The sequence below is a fragment of the Haemorhous mexicanus genome, chromosome 6 (genome assembly GCF_027477595.1).
Source record: "Haemorhous mexicanus isolate bHaeMex1 chromosome 6, bHaeMex1.pri, whole genome shotgun sequence".
NCBI classification, from domain to species: Eukaryota; Metazoa; Chordata; class Aves; order Passeriformes; family Fringillidae; genus Haemorhous; species Haemorhous mexicanus.
This window is the reverse complement of record NC_082346.1, coordinates 14,815,999-14,839,661: the sequence shown is the minus strand read 5'-3', so window position 1 is coordinate 14,839,661 and position 23,663 is coordinate 14,815,999. Positions and strand designations below refer to the sequence as shown.

At 39.4% G+C, this 23,663-nt stretch overlaps 1 protein-coding gene across 1 annotated transcript; it reads left to right on the top strand.

The window, feature by feature from the left end:
* The first annotated feature begins 13,983 nt into the window (after positions 1-13,983).
* Positions 13,984-22,468, top strand: PSMA1 (proteasome 20S subunit alpha 1). The gene is given in 12 exon segments (XM_059848921.1): positions 13,984-14,029; positions 14,032-14,087; positions 14,090-14,104; positions 15,065-15,109; positions 17,273-17,374; positions 17,869-17,972; positions 18,747-18,835; positions 19,052-19,122; positions 19,998-20,127; positions 20,758-20,837; positions 21,532-21,636; positions 22,119-22,468. Coding segments are annotated over 12 exon segments (885 nt in total). The 5' UTR covers positions 13,984-13,998; the 3' UTR covers positions 22,176-22,468.
* The last annotated feature ends 1,195 nt before the right edge of the window (positions 22,469-23,663 follow it).

The window sequence follows — 23,663 nt, the reverse complement described above, 5'->3', positions numbered from 1 at the left end:
ATTAACATTCTTTTAAATTCTGTTAAATTGCTAAAATTGCATTATACTGTCAGCAGGCATAAAATAGCCCAGTAAAGAAATTTGCTGAATTATACCTCTTCAGGATCTGGCCTGTTTCAGCACATGCTTGAAGATAATCTCAACTGTTTTGCTTGGCTGTATTATTCCATTCAGTTTTGTACATGAAAATCTTATAGACCTTAATGTATTTAGAAAATCATCAGACTTTAATGCTTTCTTATGGTAAATATTGGACAAGCTTGGACCTTGAAGAAAACAGCATAAACAGAGTCACTAATTGTTTTGTTCATAGTTCAATAAAACTGGAACCTTCAACTTGAACTATCAGGCTGCAGATGTCTGACAAATAGTGGAAATATGTACAGTATCCTACCTCTTGAATAAACAAATCTGGACTTTTAAGCCTTCTGGTCTTCTCTATTGTTTGGAGATTAATTTTATTTTTTAGCATTCAAAGCAACAAAGAACTAACAAGACAGTCTATGCAAGCAAATCTCCAGAACAGAAACATGTTCCAAAGAAGGAAAAAATATAACAGAATCCTGTAATTGTGACTTAGTAATTATATCTGCTAGAGATTCCACATGAGATTAAAAATACAGCAAAATTATGCAATTAAGCTAATTAGCTCATTAATGTGGAAGTATTTTGTCATTCTAATCACAGAAGGAATTCATCTGAATAAAAAAGCAGACAGGAATAAATTGTGGTAGGAGACAGGAACTGTCTGGTTTAAAAATGATAAATTTATGTGGTTTATGTCTGTCCTCTAAAACCTAAGCACCTGCATTTCTTTGTTAATTTTATTTTTATTACTTGTTAAGGGCAAGTTGCTGATCACACATAACCTGAGCCTTCTGTGTTGTTCAGGAAGCCATCACAGGCAGCGAAAGCGTTCCAGTTTCAAACAACTTGGCTCAATAATTTTCCCTATTTAAGTGTACTTTTGTAGCTAAAAGTCACTTTTGTTCCTCATATAATACAAGAGGATGCTTAGCATTTGTACTCAATACTGTGTAAAATTGCAGTAATTTATCAGCCTGCTCTTAGCATCTTAGCTGAAAGTCCTGTTGGCCATCCATTCATGAAGTTGTGTCAGGGGATATCTGGAAAAGGTTCCTCACCCAGAGGGTGTTTGGACATTGGAGCAGCTCCCCAGGGCAGTGCTCACAGCACCAGCCTGACAGAGCTCAAGAAGGGTTTGGACAATGCTCTCAGGCACAGGGTGTGACTCCTGGGGTGTCCTGTACAGGGCCAGCAGCTGGACTTTAATCCTTGTGGGTCCTTCCAATTCTGTGAACCACAGTTTATTGAAAGCAGTACCATTAACACAGCTCAGAATTTACCATGTAAGAAGCTGCACACCAAGTGAAGTGAAATATTTTTGTAATTCTGCTTTTGTCACCTCTGTAAAGCACAATGTTACAACCCTCAATATTTATAAATAATCCAAATGTATTTTGTTGTCAAAGGCAAACAAATGGAGGTAAAGCAGTGTCACAAGATCAAGTAACACATAAGTGACTGGATCATTTAACTCAGCTATTTTTGTACTCAAAACTAGTGCTTATCATCCTAATGCATGATGTTACAGTAAAAGGAGGAAGAGTTAGATGTGGAAATGTGTTTAAAGATTTCCAAGGTGTGTATTTTTGTTCATTGATATTTTTAATAAGTAGGATCTTTTAGAAAATTGTTAACAGGATGTCTGAACTGACTGCATAAGTAAAAATAAGGGTATGCTGTGGAAATTTTACAATTCTAAATCTAGATAATGCAAGTTATTAACTTCTGTTGGTTAAATTTTATGTGCTTATTTATAGCCAAAAGGAGCCCAGCATGCTGGTATATAAAGTCATGGTGTAGAAACAATCAGCCATGTGCACCTGCTGGACCTTGCAAGAAAGGATAACAATTGACCTGCAACAGCAGAAGCAACACATTTAAGAAAGGTTCTTTCGTTGCTTTGGAGTTTTTTTTTGCATTTGAATTTACAACAACCTTTGAGGAAAGGGCCTTGAAAGGAAACAAACTGGACACAGCAATAGGTTTTTACCAGAGCTGATTAGGGAAACCCAGAAGTTGACATTATGATATCTTTGCACTTATGCTCAATTAGTAGTAACGAGCTAGCAATGACTGATGCTTAACATAAGAAACTCAAACACTGTATGAGCCAAGAACTGTGTTTCAGTTTACATCATTAACTGAGTTCCTATTTGTCATGCACTTGCAATATCATTTATGCCATTCCATTATGTTTCCTGTTGTGATTGTTAAATTATGTGTCATCTAATCACTCTCTACAACTCCCTGAAAGGAGGTGGTGGCCTGGTGGGGGTCGGCCTCTTCTCCCAGGCAACCAGCGACAGGATGAGAGGACACAGTCTTAAACTGTGCTAGGAGAGGTTCAGGCTGGACCTGAATTTGAGCTGTCCAGGGAGATGGTGGAGTCACCATCCATGGAGGTGTTCAAGGAACAAGTGGACGTGGCACTCAGTGCCATGGTCTGGTGGACACAGAGGTGATAAGCCAAAGGCTGGACTACAAGGTCTTAGAGGTCCTTTCCAATCTAAATGATTCTGTGACTATGTAAGATTTTATGAAAGCATGGAAAAAACTATCTCAAGGATTTTTGTAACCTGAAAATCTGTCTACTTCAAACTTGATGGAATTTTATTTACATTTGGAAAAAAATACTATATCAATTGCAAGTCATATGAAACACATATATCTTATTTTCTTATAACTACTAGCGTAACACTGACCATAAAATGAGTTACAGATGTTTTTATTTAGTCAACATTCAAGTATTTTTTCCAGAGCAACAGACATTGCATAGTAAATTTCACTGCTACAGTATTCACTAGTACTGATCTACAACAAACTGCAGTGCTGTTTATTGGAGTATTTTTTTACTGCTACATTAAAAATGTTGTATTTACTACAATTAGAATGTTTATTAAACATTAATACTGTATTTTGCCAATATATTGCTAGAGAGTAAAGCATAGTGAACAAACAATACAATTAGTAAATGAAGTGAACATGAACCTGTATTACCCTTTATTATTGTTTACTTACTGATTTGTAAAAGTTGCTGGTTTGTAATCTGTTCCTCTGTGACTGCTGCTAATTACCAAGACTCTAAAATTCATAATAATTCCTGCCCAGTACCAGTGTGTGCTTGGTAACAATTTGAAAGTTTGTGATTCCTTGCCACTTTGGTATTTAGTACTTAATTACTGTAGGGTTTATTGCAAAGTAGCAGTTCCCTAAATGTAGGTCTCCTAGATGTATGCAATCTTTGGGATTTTAAATACTACACACTACTTTCATTATTTGATGTCTGAAAATTACAAAAAGTCTATGTACCAGGAGGTTACCTAGATACCAAAGCAGCAGACCCACTTTAGCTGAAGTTCTTTACATCATATATTCAAATTGCTGCTGTTAATTCTGAGGCACTTTTGTATTAAAAAATGATCATTACATGTCAAGTGGTACTGTTAATGTTCGGGTGTAAACAAGATTTTATGATCTTGAGTTTTGGCCTTGATTTCTTACTGTGAAGTTGTTTAAGTAGTCCTGATCATTAAAATATTACATACTTGGCATATTTATTTTCTTTAATGCTGAAAGTGAGGAATACATCAGCTGCACATAAATTAAGTTTTGCTTTTATTTATTGCCATGTTCCCTTCCCATGATTGATGTATTTTTTTTATGTGAGTTCTGAAAGGATTGGAGGGAAAAAAGGAAAACAGCATTCTAGTTTTAAGGAAAAGTTTAGTTAAATTTTCAGTGCTTTCTGATATATTAGAAGAAGAAGGATATTTCTCCAGACTCAGTAGTTTAGTTGTTAAAAGGTACATGAGACAGTTGTGGTGTTAATTGAAACCCTGAGATGTATCCTATCCAGTTACACTCCCGAGTCAGGTCTCCTCCACAAACAGGTCTGTACCAAATCTAATGGTGAAATTAGCATATTTCTGAACAGAAGAACCTTAAATTACTGTAAAATATAATAATCTGGCATGTAAATGAAAATAACTAGGTAATTTTCAGCTTTTCAGTTGAGAGGCCTGATTCTTTACTGCCTAGCTGAGTAAACAGGCCTTGGAGAGGATAGGAGTACTGCTTTAATATATATAACCTTATCCTCAGGCTTTGGACAATAATTATCTAGAAACATACTTCTGAGAGGTCTAGCTAAAAGTCTTTGTTTTTATAGTAGATACAGGAATATATTGACCTGGGATGTAAGTGAAATGAGTCTATAATTGATTGTTATGTGGTATCAAGTGACAAAATAACCTGCAGAAGTTTAACTTATGTAAGCCTTAACCAGTAGAATGGGGTATTTCCCATGAATTTTTAATTGCTTAATCAGCAAGAATCGTTCACAAATGCAAATGTAAAATTTTTAGATATGGAATGCAAAAGTCAAAAGAGTCAAAAGCTCTTTCTTCCAATAAGAAACCTGCCATCTGTTTTTCTTCCTTCCCCAACATTTTTCCCCCAGCTTTTCACCTCATTTTTTCCATAGGACGGGCTACAGGACTTGAAGAGCTCAGGCTATAGGACTTGAAGGGCTCACTTCTTAAAAAGCTTTCTTGATGATTAGGAGTAAGCTAGAGACACTTTGAATAAAGCAAAGGTTCCATACTCTTTATCAGCTGATCTGTTTCTGTTCACCCTGAGGGCCTTATCTGTACCAGTGCTCCAGGCCAGATGATCTTACTGATGGCAGCAGGGGAGGGCACAAGTATCAGCCCCCTGCATAGTGACAACGGGACAATAAGCACAAACCTATTTTTACTAATTGAGTTGAAATGTCCACTGAATCAAAATGATTCCTCATTTCATACATTGTGGAATGCTGGCTGCCAAGCTGGAAACTTTTTCCGTTTTCTTACAGCTAAGAGGGTTTTGGCTACTGCTGGAATTTTTAGTCTACATTTTTTGGGTTCTGCTCTGGGCTCTTGAGAGGTGCATTGATCTTGGCAATTGTTTCCTAAACTCAGATGATTATTCCCTTTACATTGATAGCCAATATTCTTTGGTAACTTTCTCTTTATACCCACTGAGATCATTAGCACTAGTGTCAGGAGCATTTGTTAATTAGGTTTTTGGGCTCTTCAGGACCAAATATCAAAACACCTTATTATCCCACCAACACAACTAGAGAATTGCTTCTGAGCATTGTTTCAATCAGACTGGGAAAGAGCAGCATTCCAAAGACAAAACCCCATACCTGGGACTCTGATTTCTGAATGACACCTAAGAAGCATGTCAGCTCCATGACCATTGTGGCAACTGGAGAAGCTTTTCAGACCTGCAACATCACATTCTTTGTTTTCCAGAGAGCCCTAAAACAGGCTATTGCCTGTTATCACATAGTTTAAGGAAAAGATCTCCCTGTGATCAACATCTTCAGCTCCCCTCAGAACATCAGAAGTACTTTCCAAGGCTACTTCTCTAAAAACTCAGGAGTTACTTGTGCTCCATAAAAGACTGGACTCTCCAGCCTCATTTCAGTTCCACATTTGGAACTACCTTGTGTGCTTCTCAAACTATATCCACACGATCTTTGACCATCTGGTGACCTTTATCAGATTACTGCCTAAAGATTTTTGCCAGAAGTTTGACACTCCAATTATTGAGGGTCATATATCATCTAGAACAATCCTGCAAGCCTCACTTGACACAGCAGGGACAGCAGTCTGGGCTTTCACTGCTCCATTATAGCTTAGACAATTTTCTTGGCTTCTGTGTTTCCAGGAAGAATAAAACCATTATGAAAAAAGAGATTCCTGAGCATCCTTTCCAAAGGAGCATTACAAAGGGGGGTGAGCTGAATATCATACCAGAAGTAAGCAGAAGGGATAGGAAATTACTTACTCCTCTACTGGTTGTTTAGTCAAGTTTGTCTTTTTTTAAAGTATAGACTTTTTCATGGATGAGTCTGAGGAACTTTATTATTTGAATGTTCATCTAACTACCCATTCTCCCAGGTCTTTGTAGCAGACTCTGACTTCCTTGGCTAGAAGTTGTGCCTGAGAGACTTGAGATGGGAAGGAGGTATGCTGTCCTCTCCAGAAGTAAATATATCAGGTATCAGACACATTTGCTAGCAATCTGCCCGGGTTCTTGAATGAACCCGGGCAAACACATTAGGTCAGTCAAGCATCCACATCACATGCAGGAAGTCCATGCCAATGTTCTTGAGACTTTTCTACAAGGAATGTGGTTAACCAAGACCACTCTTCCCATGGATGTGAAATGCCAGTCTTTTTACTCCAGAGTGGCTTCCAGATTCTTTTGTAATCAATTGTTAAAGAACACAGATGCATTCATTTCCCTTTTCTTTTTTTAACTTCCCAGAGTGATTTTTTTTCTCTTCAGAGAAATACCATAATTAATAGAAGAACAAGTAAAAGCCAAATGTATTTGGCCAAGTAAGCTTAATTTTCCATGTGACACACAGAAAAGACTACTTTCTTTTCCTTGTCCTTGTCAGGAATTCTCCTCTATTTCCTGGATGGTGCTGGATTCCTCCAGCAGCTCAATCAACTTGACTGCTCTTTTAGCACTGCACTTCCAGACTAGTACCCTCCTTGGTTTTGTTGCTACAACAGTAATTCTATCTTGAAAGGTTTGTTAATTTATTTTTCTCCTTTATCTGCTAGTTTTCAAGTAGGTTTTGAGTATCGTAGTTGTTTCTTCTGCTTCTCAACAATATGGAGTGGAGAAATGTCACTTGAACTTTGAAGTACTTGTGAATGCTCATCACAGATCCTTCATATTCCAGCCTAATCTTAGAAGAGTATTCATTAAGAAAGAAAAAGTATGGAAGAACACATGCAAAGATAGATATATGTTTAAAAAGTTATCAAGTATTTCAAGAAAAGACCTTAAAATGGTGATAATGTTTATGCAGCAGTGCAGGTTAAGAAATGGCTTTTCATGAGCTGAGAAACATTCTCTGAAATTTACATTCACTTTACTTTGCAGAAGTGAGTGTATAGCGAGTTCATCCCTGGCTAGAAACCAGAGAAAGTTGGTCAACTTCTAACCAATGCTCAAAAGTCTGCTAAAGGAGAGGTAAACCCCTCCCAAGAATGAAGCACTGCTGTTGTTTTACTGGTATACTACACTTGCACAATGCTGTGTTACTAAAAACTTGGTGAAAATACAGATGTGCATAATGAAGTTGTTATCGTGTCAATTCCTGACCTATTTTTCAATTTCTTTCCTTCTTTGTGGCTAATCAGATTTAGGCCAAAACTCAGAAGACCATACACAAATGTATTGCTGGAGGTGATACTAGATTAATCCTTTAAACTCCCCAGGCAGATGTTATGATATGGAATTTGGAGATTTAATCATGTAACTGTCAGCTTTAAATAAAAACAGAAATACAATATATTCTATATGCTTTCCTAATTTGTTTTAAATTTGGCAGTACCAACTCCATGTTCAAGATCTAAGTAAAACTGTGGTTATACTGAAGTAAGTCAGTCAAAAAACCTACTGGAAATGCTGTAAAGGTTGTAACACGGAAACTGGATTTTAAAATCCAGGTTGAATATATTCTGAAGAAATGGTTAATAAGTCTCATTAGCACTAGCAATAGATACTGATGTCACTTTAGAAGAAAGTTACAATATGAAAGGGCAAGCTACATACAAGAGTGAGGCTTGGTTATTATTGATAGGGAAGCAGCACCAGGGAATACTTCAAATTACATTGTATAAGTGATTTTTTGGATAAGATCCTATACAAATTAACTTAATGTTTAGCTTTAGTGGCAAGAAGAGTATTTTTGTCTGAAACTAATCTAAATAACGTGCTAAGTATTGTGCAAAGGTAATAGTGAGAATACAGAATTTGATAAAAGGAGCATTCTGTTTGAGAGAAAATTATTTTGTAACTTTCACCCATGTGATTTTCTGCAATACAGAAAAAAATACAAATCCATTCATATTCACTGCTCACTGTGAGGCAAGAAGGTGTCCAGGGCTTTCTGGTAATTGTATTGATGTAATGCATTTTGAATTCCATAACAAAAAACTGATAGCCTCTATCACTGGTCCCTTCAAAATCTTAAGGCATGTATTCAATTTTCAACCTGGAAAATATCTTCCTGTGCTTATTGAGTATTATAAAACAGTTGAAAGGGTCTATATAAATGCAGGAATAGTCTTCTGATTTCACAGTCTATTCTTTTTTTTTTTTTTTTTAAATTTCTGTACCCCAAGTATGAAACCTTTCATTTGGTAACAACTTTTGTCTGAATAATCATTATTCCCGTTTGCTTAATGATGTGATAAACACAGCTTAAAAATATTTTCATGCCGTGGAATCTGTTGTGAATGAGACATCTGTAGTCACAAATTTATTTCATACATACTTCTTAAAATTAAAACCAGACATGCAGATGTGTGACTCTGTGCTGATATGTTAATAACAAATGCAGAGCTTTTTAGATACTCACTACATTCAAGGCAGGGTTACATCAAGGTGGTCTGGAATTAATTTAGAGCCCTTTTGGCCCATCACTGAATCCTTCCAGGGACCAGCCAGAGAAGCCAAGGGTTGTGCCAAATACTCTGGATTTAGAATTATCCTTACATCAATGGAATTTTTTTCATAATTTAAGCATGTGTGATACAGTGTCTGAGCTCCGTGATCTGTCCAAATTATTGCAGACAATGGACACAGCAGTGCCAGAAGCTCTCTCACATTTGTCAGGACAGGCTTAAATTTCTGCTTGCATTGTTGTTAGTTTAGGAATACATGCAATAAGGATGACAGTGCCAAACAAAATTTGTTCTATGAAAACTGGGATATGCATGACAGCAAAGCTGTTAAAATCCATCTAGCAAAATCAGGAGCTCGGCAAAATGCAAAAAAAAAAAAAAAACCTGGCTAATGACAGCAGGATTTTTAAGGCTAAAGCCTACTCAAACATCTATTTTTCCTGCATATTAATTCCCTATTGATGTCTTTCCTAATCAAAAACTCAATTCACAGTAAGAATAGGCTGAGTCACTTTTAAAAAGATGTGGTCTACAAATACCAGAACCATTGCCTAAACAGTAACTATTACAATGTTTATCTCTCCCGCAGAACTTGAAAATGCCTGTAAAGAGAAGGGTCACATAAATCCTTAATGCTTTGCCATGGATAGCACGACATTCCTAGGGCCTTTTCTCCCTCTCCTTTTTCTTTTCTTTTTTTTTTTTTTCCAGTTTAATATCCACCAGAAAATTTGTTTCTGTATGTAAATGTCTTTCCATTTTTCAAGCAGAAATTTTTGGCACCAGGAGATGCAGCAAAAATATTGTGAACATTTTATTGTGTGATCTACATATAAGCACTCACTGTAAAATATTTATGGCATATAAATGCATAAGTAAGAAGGTAATACTTTGTCTACTCATTAATTTAATATGACAACAATGTTGGTGGTAAGAAAATGGGATCCATTAGTGGTCTCATGGCTTTATTTCTGTGCCACGCTGTTATTTCCTATCTGTGATGATTCTTTCATAGGGAGAAATTTTGAACCTGAGATAGTGTTTATTAGTGAATCTGTTCACCATTCTGGCTCGAAATGTTATATATCCACTGCTGAAGGTTTGATGATGCTTTGGTTTTGATTCAGGTATACTTAAAAATAGTTCCAACAATATGAATCAAGAGAGCAGTTAATAATATATTTGAAAGAGCTTATTCAGTTATTTGCCCACTGAAATGGATCTCTTATCCACAGAAACTTAGTAACTGCCATTCTTTTTCATTGAAATGAAAAGCTTAGCAGAATTTCTGATAACTGCAACAATATCTTTCAAAATGCTCCATAAATTATGATAATAATTCTTCAGCTGTATTTTGAATTGTCTTCAGACAATTCTATGTATGCTGTTTAAATCTTAACTTCTAGGCTACCAAGCAATTTACAGCTCAAAATACATTTTTCTTGTACAATAAAAGCATATTATACAGAAACTCTTCCTCACTCAGAGTGAAGAAATAAATTTAGGTCCAAGAAATATCCAGCAGTAATGTCCATCTAAATTTATCTCTAAATATATTTTTGGTCAATTCTAACAAGAACCTACAAATAAAAACTATTTCAGTGACCAGGATATACTACAACAGCTCTGCTGTGTTGAACCTTGTGCCCTTGTTTGTTCCAGAACTGGACAGAAAGAGCCAGACTCTTTCCTGCAGCTCTCTTTCCACAGGGATTATTTAAGCTTTCAGCATTGCCTGGTCTTTCCTAGCCAGCTTTGATGATCAAGCAAGGTTAGTTGCCCTGTAGGCCTGTCCTGAAAAGGTCAACTGACGTCAGTCCACAAAAGCTAGGGATTAAAAAAAGCAAGGAGTGGACTTTAAAATGTGTGTAGTTAACACATCTTGTGACAAAATATTCCAGTGATTTAAATTGGTCAATAGTTTAAAAATGGTAAAAAAAGCCTTTGGCAACATGAAGGCAAGTTTGTCATAGAGCCTGAAATGTCTGCATCTCAACTAATGTGCCAGCAAAAGAATAGGAATGAAATCTGGTATAATTTATATAGAGAGGTTATTTTTTCCTATTTACAGTATTAATATAAAATGATATAGATTTTTTTTCTTTGTAAGAACTTCTAAGATTGTCTTTAAATTATTCTAAAGACAAGTATGTACATTTATAGCTGCTGTCAAATTTTTATTTTTAGCCTTAACCTACTTGATGAAAATGTCATCAAATACTACGTATGTCATACACCAAGGCTTCTAATTAATTAAGCAGTCTTGTCACCATATATCTATTAATGAAGCAAATCTCTTACCTGTATTAAATCCAAATATGGATTGTTCACATTGTCAAGGCAGTAAGACAGTTCTCAAAATAACTTAGTCAAAATGCTCAGTCCTGAGCACATTATGACAGCACTGCTATTTGTGGGCAACCACTTGTCCATCTGACAGGAGTGGCTCTGTGATCTCTCTGGGATCTATCATTCCCCTTCTCCAAGGGGATGGAGGCACTGCCTTCATTCAGTCTGTCTCTTACTCTGGCACAGCAGTTTTCTTCCTCCTCCTTCGGCAGTCTGCTGTGCCTAAGCAGCACAACGTGCAGCCCCTGGGAGTGCTCCCAGAGTGTCACCACTGACCTCAGAGGAGCCAATCTTTTGCCAAAAATACTCCATCTAACTACAGGAGCATAGCACACAGGGGTTAATGTGGGCTGATGGTGAGTGGTATCCCAAAAAGGGACTTGCAGGAATGTTGTTTCCTCTCGTGAATCAGCAGAAGCAGAGGCATAATGGCCTTGCCTTTCAGTTGCTGTACATTAATCTCTGCAGAGCAATGCCTGTCATCGCTCAGATGTCAGATGCTGTTTATAACTCTGCTGGAAACACAGCATAGAATAAAACAGGCTCATTAGTTTCTCTTGAGACTGTATATTCATGGTTTAGGTTAGCTATGCTTTCACTGCTGCACTTAGCTCAAACATTGCAGCAGCAGCATTGGCGGCTTGGACAGTTGTTTAGTCTGTGAATCTGTCCAATATCTCCAATGTGAATCTCTCAATACATGGCCAAAAGCCTGTGGTGTGTTCAGATGCAGAGGTTTCCACAGCACAGGTATGACAAGACCCACAAGTACTCCTTTGGCTTGGCTTGAACCTGCTGCTTTTAATGGCACCCCATACCAGCACTGCAGGACAGAGAGAAGCATTGAATCTATTCAGCATCTCTGTGCCAGCTGTGATTTGGCAAGAGTTCAAAGCCTTTCCTGCTATTTACACTGAGGACTTCTACTCCTTACTGTCAACCTTTATATGAAGCTATTCCATAATTTGAATGCTTCTTTCTACTTTTCCCAGTGCCACATCATTTCAAGGTGGGAAACAAGAGTCACGACCAATGTTCAACGGTGTCAGATGCAGCATGGATTTATACAGTGGCACAGCAATGCTTTATGTTTTGTTCTCCTTCCTAATCATTCCTTACATTTAATTTGGACAGTACTGGGCACTGAACTTGTTTTCATACACCTATCAATTGTGTATTCATTGCTCTGAAGTCATCCTGGCTACCAGGTTGCCAACTCTGAAACTAAAAAGGAGGAAATATTATTTTCTGTGGAAACCCAGGGCACCAGGAATATTTCTCTGTCTGCTCTGGGGTGTCCTGACCCACAGGGGAGCACTGACTTTGACTCTCATTCATGGAGAAAGTTTGCTAGACTTCAAGATAGACTAGAATCCACAAAAGTGTGAAATGGATTATAGAGAGCAGTGTGGGTACATCACTTGGCGAGAAATTTAGGTTTTGGGATTTTTAGTATGTCGTGGATGGAAGCAAGATGGAGGGCACAGGGTGTCGTCCTGGCTTTCTTCTTCTTGGTTCTTCTTCCTTCTTCTCCATGGGTTTGGGTGGCATTTTGTAATTGGGCAGAAAAGTCTGCATTGTGGGCTCCTTGGGTTTAGTTATTGGGTTAAAAGGGAAAATAATCCAGGTTACAGTTCTTAATTGGATAGCTTAGTCTTAAAAGACCTTGTAACAAGAGATAGTTGGCCATTTTGTGCCTTGCTAATGAAAAGCTGCAGAACTCACAGGAGTGAGACTGTTTTACTGATAAGAAATAATAAACACCTGAGTCCAAACATGAACTACTGTCTCAAGTGCCTTCAATCCAGACCCAGAGAAACCAATAATTTTCTCCTAACTTCGATTTTTTAATAAGTAGTTCATTTAAATGGGAGGATAGTTTTAGCTTTACTTTTCAGTCCTGTACTCTTTTACATTGTGATGTCTCGATGTAATATATTGATTGCTGCTTCTGATTTTCACTCTGCAATTAAATTTGTAATATATGCAAAACACTTCCTTTCTGGTGTGATGCCTTTGTTATCTGAAAAAGAGCTATTTGATTTTGCCTTTCTCGTCTTCGGAATCCACACATACACCCTCAGTTCAAATACTTCGATGAGGAATAGGCCGGGTGCTCCTTAGCAGCAGCACATTGAGGTGAAATCACAAAAACACCTCCAACCCTCTGGCTCTAGCCCTGCCTGTAGAAGTCTCGTCCTGAGCCTAAAGGGCAAGAAGGAGCATCCAGAAGGAAGTGAATGACTTCCTCCCACGGTAAGCATTTCCCCGTTCTAGAGATTATTCCTGCCTCCGGCATCCTCTGGCCCTGCTGCCCTGGGAATACTGAGCACGGGTGCTGCCGGCAGCCCTGCGGCAGCAGGCACTCCGAGCCCTGCCCCCTTCCTGCTGCCGCCGGACCCCAAGCCCTTCCTTTCGGAATCAATTTTTAATAGCCGCACATCTGGTGAGTTCGGGTTTGGCTATATCTTGTCCTATCCAGCTAATAACGGGGGAAAGATTCCTCGGGAAAATACTTCAGTTGTTACTTAATAAACCTGCAGCAGTTCGTACAGCTTCCAAAAGTTCTTCATTTACGCAGCTATTACCAATATTCTCCACGAAGTTTTACAATCCTGCCTTTTTATCGCTAAAATCCCGGCCGCTGCCGTTCCTCGCTGTACAAACACAGAACAATGGGGAGCCTTGGCGTGGGTTTAGCCCTCTATCAAGACTACCGCGGTTTTGCCAAAATGAGAGGAAATGTCTGCGTGTGCTGCAGTTCCTCGGGCGGAGGGATGGAGCTGTGGGGAGGGAATCCCTCAGTGCCGTAGGAAGTTATTGGGGAGCGCCGCTCCGGGAGAGGCTGCGGCAGTATTTACTGCCAGCGCCGGGACTCCCGAAAGCTGCTCAGCTCGCCTAATAAAACCTTTATACATCCTGTTCCCACGCAGAAACGGGGAGGAAAGGAAGTCGTTTCCGAACCAAATGAACTTCTTTATTCATCAGAAAGCCTAAAAATAACAAAACAAATTAGGTAATTTAAATCGGCGTTTGAGGAGCCGCCTCGCTCTCAGAGGCAGAGCGCAGGCGCGGCCCATCGATGACTCGGGGCGCGACTGGCGCTGCCTGCCCGCTCCCATCCCGGAGCGCTCGCTGCCCCGCGCCGCCCGGAGCCGCCGCCGCCGCCGCCGGGAAGCAGGACGATGGTGAGGGGCGCCGGGGCGAGACAGGGCACACGGCCCGGGACACGGCACCCCCGCCGCCTGCCCGGCCTGCCCAGCCGGCACGGGGCAGCCGGGAGAGCGGGCGGCGGGGAGCGGGCCCGTGAGTAAGCAGTTCCCGGGCCACGCGGGGCCGCGGGCGGGACAGGGCCTCGCTGCCGGCCTGAAAACGAATGGGAGCGGGGAGCGGGCCCTGCTTCGGGGCTGGACAAAGAGTTCCGAGGCCCTGTGAGAATCCACGTAGATATCTCTGCAGGGGTCTGGAGCATCTCTGTTGTGAGGAGCTGGGCCTGTTCAGTCTGGGAGAGAAGGCTGAGAGGGAATTCATTATGCATACAGATATCTTAGAGGGGGGCTAAGAGCATGGTGCCAGACCCTTTTCAGTGGTGCCCAGGGACAGGATGAGGAGCAATGGTCATAAACTGAAACAAAAGAAGTTCCACCTCAACATAAGGAAAAACTTCTTTACACTGAGCGTGTCAGAGCGCTGGAAAGGCTGCCCAGGGAGGCCATGGAGTCTCCCTCTCTGGAAACATTCAAACCCACCTGAACGTGTTCCTGTGTCACTGCTCCCGCCACCCTGCCTTTGCAGGGGGGTTGGACTGGATGACTTCCAGAGGTCCCTTCCACCTAACAGTTTGACAAAAGGAATTCAACAAAGTAAGAACTTGTTCACAGAAAGGGTGGCCATTGGAATGGGCTGCTGAGGGAGGTGGTGGAGTCACCATCCCTGGAGGTGTTCAGGGAGGCTGGATGTGGCACTCAGTGCCATGGTCTAGTTAACAGGGTTGTGTTCAGTCACAGATTGGACTTGATATATCAGAAATCTTTACAACCTTATTGATTCTGTGGTGATGGGATTCTGTGGGAACAAGCAGAGTTTCCTCCAGGAGCATTCTGTTAGCTTATTAGGGATACTAATGAGTTTTATTTTGTTCATTCCAGTTTCGCAACCAGTATGACAATGATGTCACAGTTTGGAGCCCGCAGGTAAAACCTTTATACACTTACTCACTGGGGTTTTAACTTGCTTTTTGGGTTTCTCCACCTCACAGCAGTGGTATTACAGTCACAAAGGTTGTGCTCAGGTGTCTGAAGCTTCCTGCAGGCTGCTCCCCTCTCCCTTTGTAGGCTGTAGGTGTCCAGAAAGCCCTCACTCAGCACATCCCTGTCTGCTGGTGTATGGACCTGAGTGCTGCTTACCTGGGCCTTGTCCCCTCCAGGTGCTTAAGGCACTTGCTTTCTACATGTACCTGTGGGGTACAAAAGAGTTGCTGTCATCTTTGGGTGGTTGGACAGGATGATCTTGTAAAGGTCCCTTCCAACCCAAACCATTCCACGACTCTATGATCACAGGGCTATAATAAGTTGGTAGGTAAGGTACACAAAGCATGAAACAGTTTCAGTCTCCCCAAAGTTAGGCTGTTGCTGGGTCTTTCTCTCATCTGTCCACTAGATAATATGGGAAAGAAACTATTTAGTTTATAATTGGGAGGTTCAAGTGAGATTTGCATTTGAATTTGAAATTTTTACTACCTCTGAATCAGTTTCCCACTTTGTATTGTTTCTGAAAACATACACTGTGTGTTCTGAAACTTTCACAGCTTGTGTTGAAATTAAATATTCTGGAATTTTAAAAGCCAGTGTTAGCTGAGGTATTTAATATTGCCTCTTTTCTCACTATGGATATTTTAAGACAGGATACTTATAGAAAACCAGAGCCTTGGAAGAAGACTCATTTATATATACAGCAAAATTACAGATTTATTTTTTTTAAATGCAAGTAGCAAGTTGTATTAGTATAAAACTAATGTATCATTAGTTTGTGGGTTTGTATTGCTACTGAAATTCTTCATCATGTAATATTATTGCATGTGAGATGCAGTGCAACAGAGAGTGTTCTATCCTTTCCATTCTCCATGAAGACAACCTTGAATATTTCCCTTTTTTTCAGTCAGTACCATGGTAGGTGTAGGTGCCTTTGAGCTGTTCTAATCCTTCTTTATGATTGTGTTTCTCTGGGAGGTTCTCTATGATAAACTTTAATTTTTTTTGTCTTATCTGTTACTTTAAAAGTTACTTTTAAAACTATAACATTCTCTTGAGACTTTTAGCAGCTACTGCAAAATATCAACAGCACAAATTTCTGTGTTTTTCTTTAATTTCCTTGAAAATATTATTAGTGTTGGGTTGTTTTTTTTTTTTTTTGAAAAAAAGACATTTAAAATTGCTACTGTGCTGCAATTGCTATTCCATCTGTTCTTGCAGGTGAGGCAGTGATGTGATGCCATAATAGTTTATGGCACTGTTAATGCAGGATGAAATCATACTTTATTGGGAAATGTTTTCAAATATGTTAGATGTTTTCTAATAGTAAAGAAAAGGAAGTAGGAGATTTAAAAACATGAAGCAGTTTTACATTTTTACAGTCTTGCATGTTGTTCCTGACAGCTGACAAATTCATGTTGGACAGGTTACTGCAATTCAGTGCTGCTCTTGGGCAGGATATATCCTATGTGATTGAAATTCCAGTTACAACAGGGGGTGAAATTTGACATTAGGGTCTCTCTAGTAGACCTAAATAAAAAACTTTATGCCAAAAATCCCCAACAACCTATGGAAAGGTGGTGTCCTGTAGATCATCCCTTGCACATTCACCATAACAGCTGCTGTGTTTCACTCCCTCCCAACTGATGGGATGCAGCTCCATGGTGTCCATGCTTGCAGGATAGGAGTGCCCATGTTGGCTGTCTGAGATGGGCTGGAGTGCTGAATTTGGGAAAACCCTCAGTGCTTCTGTTACATGGCCACCTCTGCAGAGCTTGTAAGGGCTTAATTTTCTTTGAGACCTCTAGTCCTGTTTCAGGCTTGGCTGCAGTTGGCCAATAACTTGTTCAGAAGTTATTGGGGAATGGCTGGTGAGACACAACAATTGTGTAAGACCCATTTCTACAGCAAAACCGATTTAAAGTAAAGTGTCCAACGTCAGCTGGAAGTTCTGTCTGTCTTTGAATCACGTGCTGATTTAACCTGTTGTGCAGTGAGTGCCCCTGCTGGGGAGGGGAATCAGAGGTCTGGGAATGCAAACCCATTGGAAACTGATTCAGAGGATTAACTAGAGAGTGATTGATGACCTTTGACTTGGTTTTGCAGGGCCGTATTCATCAGATTGAATATGCCATGGAAGCGGTGAAACAAGGCTCAGCTACTGTGGGGCTGAAGTCAAAAACACACGCTGTCCTGGTGGCTCTCAAGGTAACTTCTGAACTCTGGTCTCAGTGGGGACAGTAATGTTCATAGAAAAGTTTTGGTCTGGGAAATTAGTTTTTTGCAGTCTGTACTTAGACATGAAATGTAAATGCAATTGCAGATTCGCTTTGCTGGAGAACTGAAATACTTCCAGTACCTATGCAAAGCAGATCTTCACAAACTGGTGAAGGAAATGAATAGAAGATTTTTTTCCTTTAACAGATGTGTTCCTCTTTTTTTGTTTTCTTTTCATTTGTTACTAAGCAGTAAATCTATTCCTTTCTTTTCCCAAAACTTGAGTAAGTGTCTATTCTTTCTTTTGTTCTGAGAGAACTGAAGTGGAATTAGGTTTTTCTTGTCTTCTGTTGCAAGTTTATAAATTTATTCTTTTTTATTGTTTCATGAACATACTCAGTTCTTCCTATAAATGTTAGCAGATTTCTCCACAGTGCTTGGCAGACTGTTCAGTTTGCTACATAGCTTTCTCCTTTTATGCATAGAGAGCACAGTCTGAGCTGGCAGCTCATCAGAAAAAAATCCTGTACGTTGACAACCATATTGGTATCTCCATTGCTGGACTTACTGCCGATGCAAGACTCTTGTGGTGAGTATCCTGCTTGTTGACATACACAGTGCTGCAATAATGAGGGAAAGTTCATTCAGACTATTGCAAATGACATTTTCTGCTTTGCTAAGGATTAGTCTTGAGTTGCATCTTAATCTTGTATTATGCCAAAGACCTCAGCATGAAATTCTGGCAAGTTTTTAACTAGTTGGCAGAAATCTCATTTGTTTGGCCTAAAATTTTGCTCTTTGGTTTTGTTACAAGTAAAACAGTCCTGTCTGGTTTCCTCAGTGTGATAGGGTTTCCAAGCAGTCTGAGAAACTCCATCATTTATTTTCCTCTGGCAGCTCCTTCTGTGTACACACATTTGAGAAAGTTATTAAAGACATACAGTGCTGTTTGTGTGGGCTTCAGGGGGGCTTGCTTTTAGCAGTTTTGTTCAGAAGTGGTGGGAAGGATTTCTGAAATAAGTTTTAATTGCTGCAGTGTCACAAAGCAATGTTACCATTTAACCTTGGTATTTCTCCAGAGGATCCATGTGTTGCCTGCGTGAACTTCTACTTTCTCTGCATTTCTATGGCTGAAATGCTCAGCTTATGCTTTATCAAACCTGTGGTCAACTTTCTCAATAACAGTGATAGGTCATGTAGAAATGAAATCATGGAAAGCCTTTGACCCTTTTTCTCAATGAGCAGAGCTGAAACAAAAATGCTTACCTTAACAGACAAGCCTTGAGAAAAAAACCTCATTGTGTCTTTGATCTATGCGCTGATGTGAATTTTTAAAGTTTATTTTTCTATTTTTGCTCCCTAGCAATTTCATGCGCCAAGAGTGTTTGGATTCTAGATTTGTGTTCGATAGACCTCTTCCAGTTTCTCGCCTAGTGTCACTAATTGGAAGCAGTATCCTTTTTTTATGCACTTCATAAAATGACTTTCATCTATCACAGCTTAAAAGTTGAGAAAGGTTTTTGGACAGTTCTTCTTTGTTCACACTGCTTGTGTATACTTTCAGAGAACACCCCATAACGATGTGTTTTGGTCCATCTCTGCTTGGTTTAGGAAAACTCTTGGGTAATTATCATATAATTTTGAGATTGTTTCCTTAGCTTTCTCAAGAAACCCAGATTCCAACCCAGCGCTACGGCAGGAGGCCCTATGGAGTAGGACTGCTCATCGCAGGCTATGATGTGAGTAAGCTGCTCTGGCTGCTACTGCTCTGCAGGAAAATGTGCTTTGGGAACTATATGCAACAAATAGATGTTGAGAGGGAAAGATGGAAGAGGCAGACTCATCAAAATTCTCTGAATAGTATCTTACCCTACAATATAGTTCAGAAGTGTTAATTAATAGCTAATCCTACCTACACTTACTATTTTAACGTGCAAAGATGAGATTTGTTTATATAAATATTTTGCAATTGATTTTGGATGCTTACAAGCTATTATTTTAAAAACTTCCAGTAAGAAAATGGATGTGGAAATCACCACTGGCCTCTCTCTCACTTCTTTAGCAACAACATTTTACTTAATGCAGCAGACAGAGAATCTCTGTCCTTAAGATTGTTGACATGATGATGGTTGGAGGAAATTATGATATTGCCTGAAATTTTGGATGGTGTGGTCTAGTCTACAGCAAGTTTCTACTTTTTTGTAGATAAGACAGAATGTGTGTAAAATACCTGCTGCAAGCCATGAAGTAGGGAGTGCAATACTCCTAAGTGTGCAATACTTAAGCACAGTGCAATTTGTAGAACTGAGGAAGAAACACTTTTTCGTGCCAGCCATCCTGTCCATTAAAAGGTGTAGATGAGTGAAGTGGAAAAAAAGAGGTTTTTGGGTTTTTTTTTAAGTTGTTGTTGTGTTTTTTTAAACAACAGTTTTGAAGGAATTGCATAAGACCGGTGATATGATCAGCAATATAAAATATGTTTCTGTGCACACATGTAGGTGTGATGTACCATGAAGCAAAACTCTTTTAGAAAATGTCATGCTCCAGCAGCAGAGTTGGTGCGAATTTATATATTTGTTTAACATTCTGTGGGGGTTTTCTTCTCTCTTTGTAGGATATGGGTCCTCACATCTTCCAGACTTGTCCCTCTGCAAACTATTTTGACTGCAAAGCCATGTCCATTGGTGCTCGTTCACAGTCAGCACGAACTTACTTGGAGAGGCACATGACTGAGTTCACTGACTGTGAGTAATGGAACTCCCTCTACCCACTGGTGTCCATCACTTCTGCAGTTTATCTCCTGCTGCCACTCCATCCTTTTGCATTTAGTGAGGTGAAGGTAAATTTTGTGAGCCAAGTTTGGCATAACTGTAAATCCGCACGAAGACAAAATTTCAGAGAATATGGTTGACATTTTCATGTGGATGTTTATTGCATCTAATGGAAAGAAAAGCTGTGCTCAGAAAAGCTGTGAAAAACATGAAAAGCCTCTGCTCTTTTTAACCCGGGGAAAGTGTTTCCATAGCAGAGCAGGGTTGGTAGGTCAGGGCAAGTATTTAGGTGCTGCATTTGAAGTGGTGAATATATTTTTGTATGGGATGATGATGAGGAACAATTGAATACCTGCTTGGGGGAAAAAAACTTGAATCAAGGCAAGACTCAAAAATGGATGCACTTGACTTCAAATCTAGGGGAAGGCTGGTTTCTCAAGGAAAGCTTTTATAACCAGCTCTGCTCAGAAAGGAGAGGAAGTCTGGGAGTCAAGTTGACCCAAGCTGATTTTGGAGTTGTCAACTAGATTTAGGAAGAAGGGGAATGATTGTGTAGAGGTAATACCATATAGTTTGTCAACGTCTTTTTGATTCCATTTTAAGGTAATCTAAATGAGCTAGTTAAACATGGACTGCGAGCCCTGAGAGAGACTCTTCCTGCTGAACAGGATCTGACCACCAAGGTAAGGACTAGGTTTCCTTTGCCATTGTTACTTGCAAGTAACTGTGACAAAATTCTTGTGAAGTATGGCTGGCACTGAAGCTTTGAAGCTGAATACTGGTAGATAATATCTTCATGTCACCAGTTTATCTACTGTTCTGTGTTCATCTCACATTTAAATTTCTTCACAAAAAGAAGAATGCTTTCACTAAATAAGACATTGTTTTCCTGGTGGCTTCACTCTATCTTAAGCTTTAATCAGTGTTTAATATGCATTACCTGCAGCTGTAGAATCCCAGCTTTGCATTGTAAGCACACTCAGTAATTCACCTGGGCAGTGAGTGAAGGTAATGCACCAACAGTTTATAGAGCATCCAGCATCATAAAGCTGCACAAACTTTTGACAATGAATTGAGGACCCGTTGAAGAAGAAAATTCTAAGGATATCCAATTATCTACCATTTTCCATGTTTTTTATTCTTAGCTCGCCATGTTTTTTAGAAGTCTTAAAGTACTGAAAATTAAAATGAAATTAAAACAGGTAGCTTTAAAAAATTGTGTGTGTTGTTAAAGAAACACAATGAAAGAAATTGAAACCTTTGAATGGCTTTACTTAGAAGATTTTGAAATATGATAGCTTTTATAAGTGAAAGCTGTAAAGCCAAAGTTAATTGCAGGAGAATGCTTCTCACTGCTTCCAACCCTTTGCTTGACAGAATGTTTCAATTGGAATTGTGGGCAAAGACATGGAGTTTACCATCTATGATGATGATGATGTAGCACCATTCCTAGAAGGTCTTGAGGAGAGACCACAGAGAAAGGTGAGTGGTTCAGATATAAATAAATAGGCTTATTTGAAAGACAGTAATTAGATATGATCTACTATGTTTAACATAAATTTGAGTCTACTACTCTAGCAGAGTTTTAGGAAGGTGATTTTTAAAATATGTAGTTGCTATATGAACACTGTATAATCTTAACTGGTAACTCAGATGCTTATTAAATCAATTTATGCTGGATTTATGCCAGGTTATTCCAATATCATCTTCTTTCCTCATCTCTGATCAAGTATGAGTTTTCACTCTTTTACAGCAGAAGTGGTTGCTCATGTTTCTCATGCCCTAGCAAGACACCTCTGTAGTCTCCTAATTACCAACTGTGCTTAATTTGGATAACAGTATTTTGTGAACTGTTGGCTGACACAAGCTGCATTTTCCACTCATAGTCCTCCAGTGGGGATAAAGCTGATTTGTCAAGTGTTGTCTTCTGCCTTCCTAAAATATTTCTTTTCCCTCTCTCTAAGCCGGTTCCACCTGTTGAAGAAACCGTGGAGAAGGCAGAGGAGCCAATGGAGCACTAGTTGGTGGATGAGTTCCTCTGTTAATGTATAATTATCCAGGAACAGTTATCCATTTGCTGGTAACTTTATCCTCACCTATATATGTTTTCTGACGCTACATTCTGAGGATTGCTCGTAAAGAAAGGAATCAACCAACCCACCTATCCTTAAAAGATAGACAGGAGGACATATCTGGGTGTAACTTGGACAAGAAAGGTGTAATCATTTTCTAAATAGTACATGATACTGTTTTATAAAGAAAAGATACTGTCTTTAACTCATAAGGACAAGTGGAAATAAATTACTTTCTCGGACTCTGCTGTGTTTGGTTCTTTTTCAGTCTGAAAAAACAGCTATTCACAAATAGCAGTGTCATATCAAGGTGCCATTCTGTGTTTGACCATTTGTTAGACTATTTGCTTACCATGTAGAACTGAGAGAATCTTAAAATGCCTGTGAAACCATAAAATAGTCATGGGGCAAACAGGGAACAGCAATTTCCTGTGTCAGTCTGTCCCAGCTGAAAAGGCATGTGTGGTTGTGAGGCTGAAGAAGCATGAAGCTGACAACCAATTGTGGTCAGGTTTTCTGGGGAGATTTACTAAACCCCAGCTCTTTTACATCAGTGTTTCTTTAGAGCCATCAGGCAACCTTGGGGCAGAACAGAGCTTTTAGCCCACTGATGGCTGAGTTGGAGGAACAAAAAACCACCAAAGTTCCCATTAGAGGTCTCCTGAGCTGAGCTATGGAGTCTCAGCATTGCTGCTGAACCAAGAGGTTCTGCAGGGCTCTGTCCCTTCAGCTTGGTCTGCACCTGGTGCTCTTTGGATTTAAGCTGAACGCCACAAAATTTGGGACTAACAGTGACTTCCTCAGGGTCTTCTGCCAGGGAATCCCAGTGAATTGGTGCTTCCTGGGTGGGATGCTGTATTTTAAGCAAGAATGAGTTCAGTCTTTTCTATGTTGGATCATTCAAATATTCTCCCCACTGATTGCATTGAAAATTACCAAGAACGACCTTCTGGGGTAGGCCCACATAGGACCTGATAGCCTGCTCAGTGTAGTATTAAAAAAAAAAAAAAGACCTGGAACTTGCAGATTAATAATTTATTAATATTAATTGATTAAACAAAAATTAATAAATGATGGTGCTGTCTTCAACAGGCTTTAAATACTGTCTTGAATCCACAGAAATAGTTCAGTCATGAAAATAGCAAAACAGTAATGCTGTAGTGCCAGGGCTGCGTATTTGGTTTTTTAGAGCTAGAAAAAGCTGCTTTTATTTTTCCTAAATTTTATTTTAGTTTTTCCCTATTATTTTTCTATTTATTTCCTCCCTTATTTATTTCCTCCTTTACACATTTTTGCCCCTCTTACTCATTTTCATTTCCCCCCCTAATTAATTTTTCACCGTTATTTATGATTTCCCCTTCATTTCTTTTTCCCATTGTTTTTTCCTACCCCTTCATTCCCCCACCTTGTTTTTCCACCTCCCATTGTTTTTTCTCT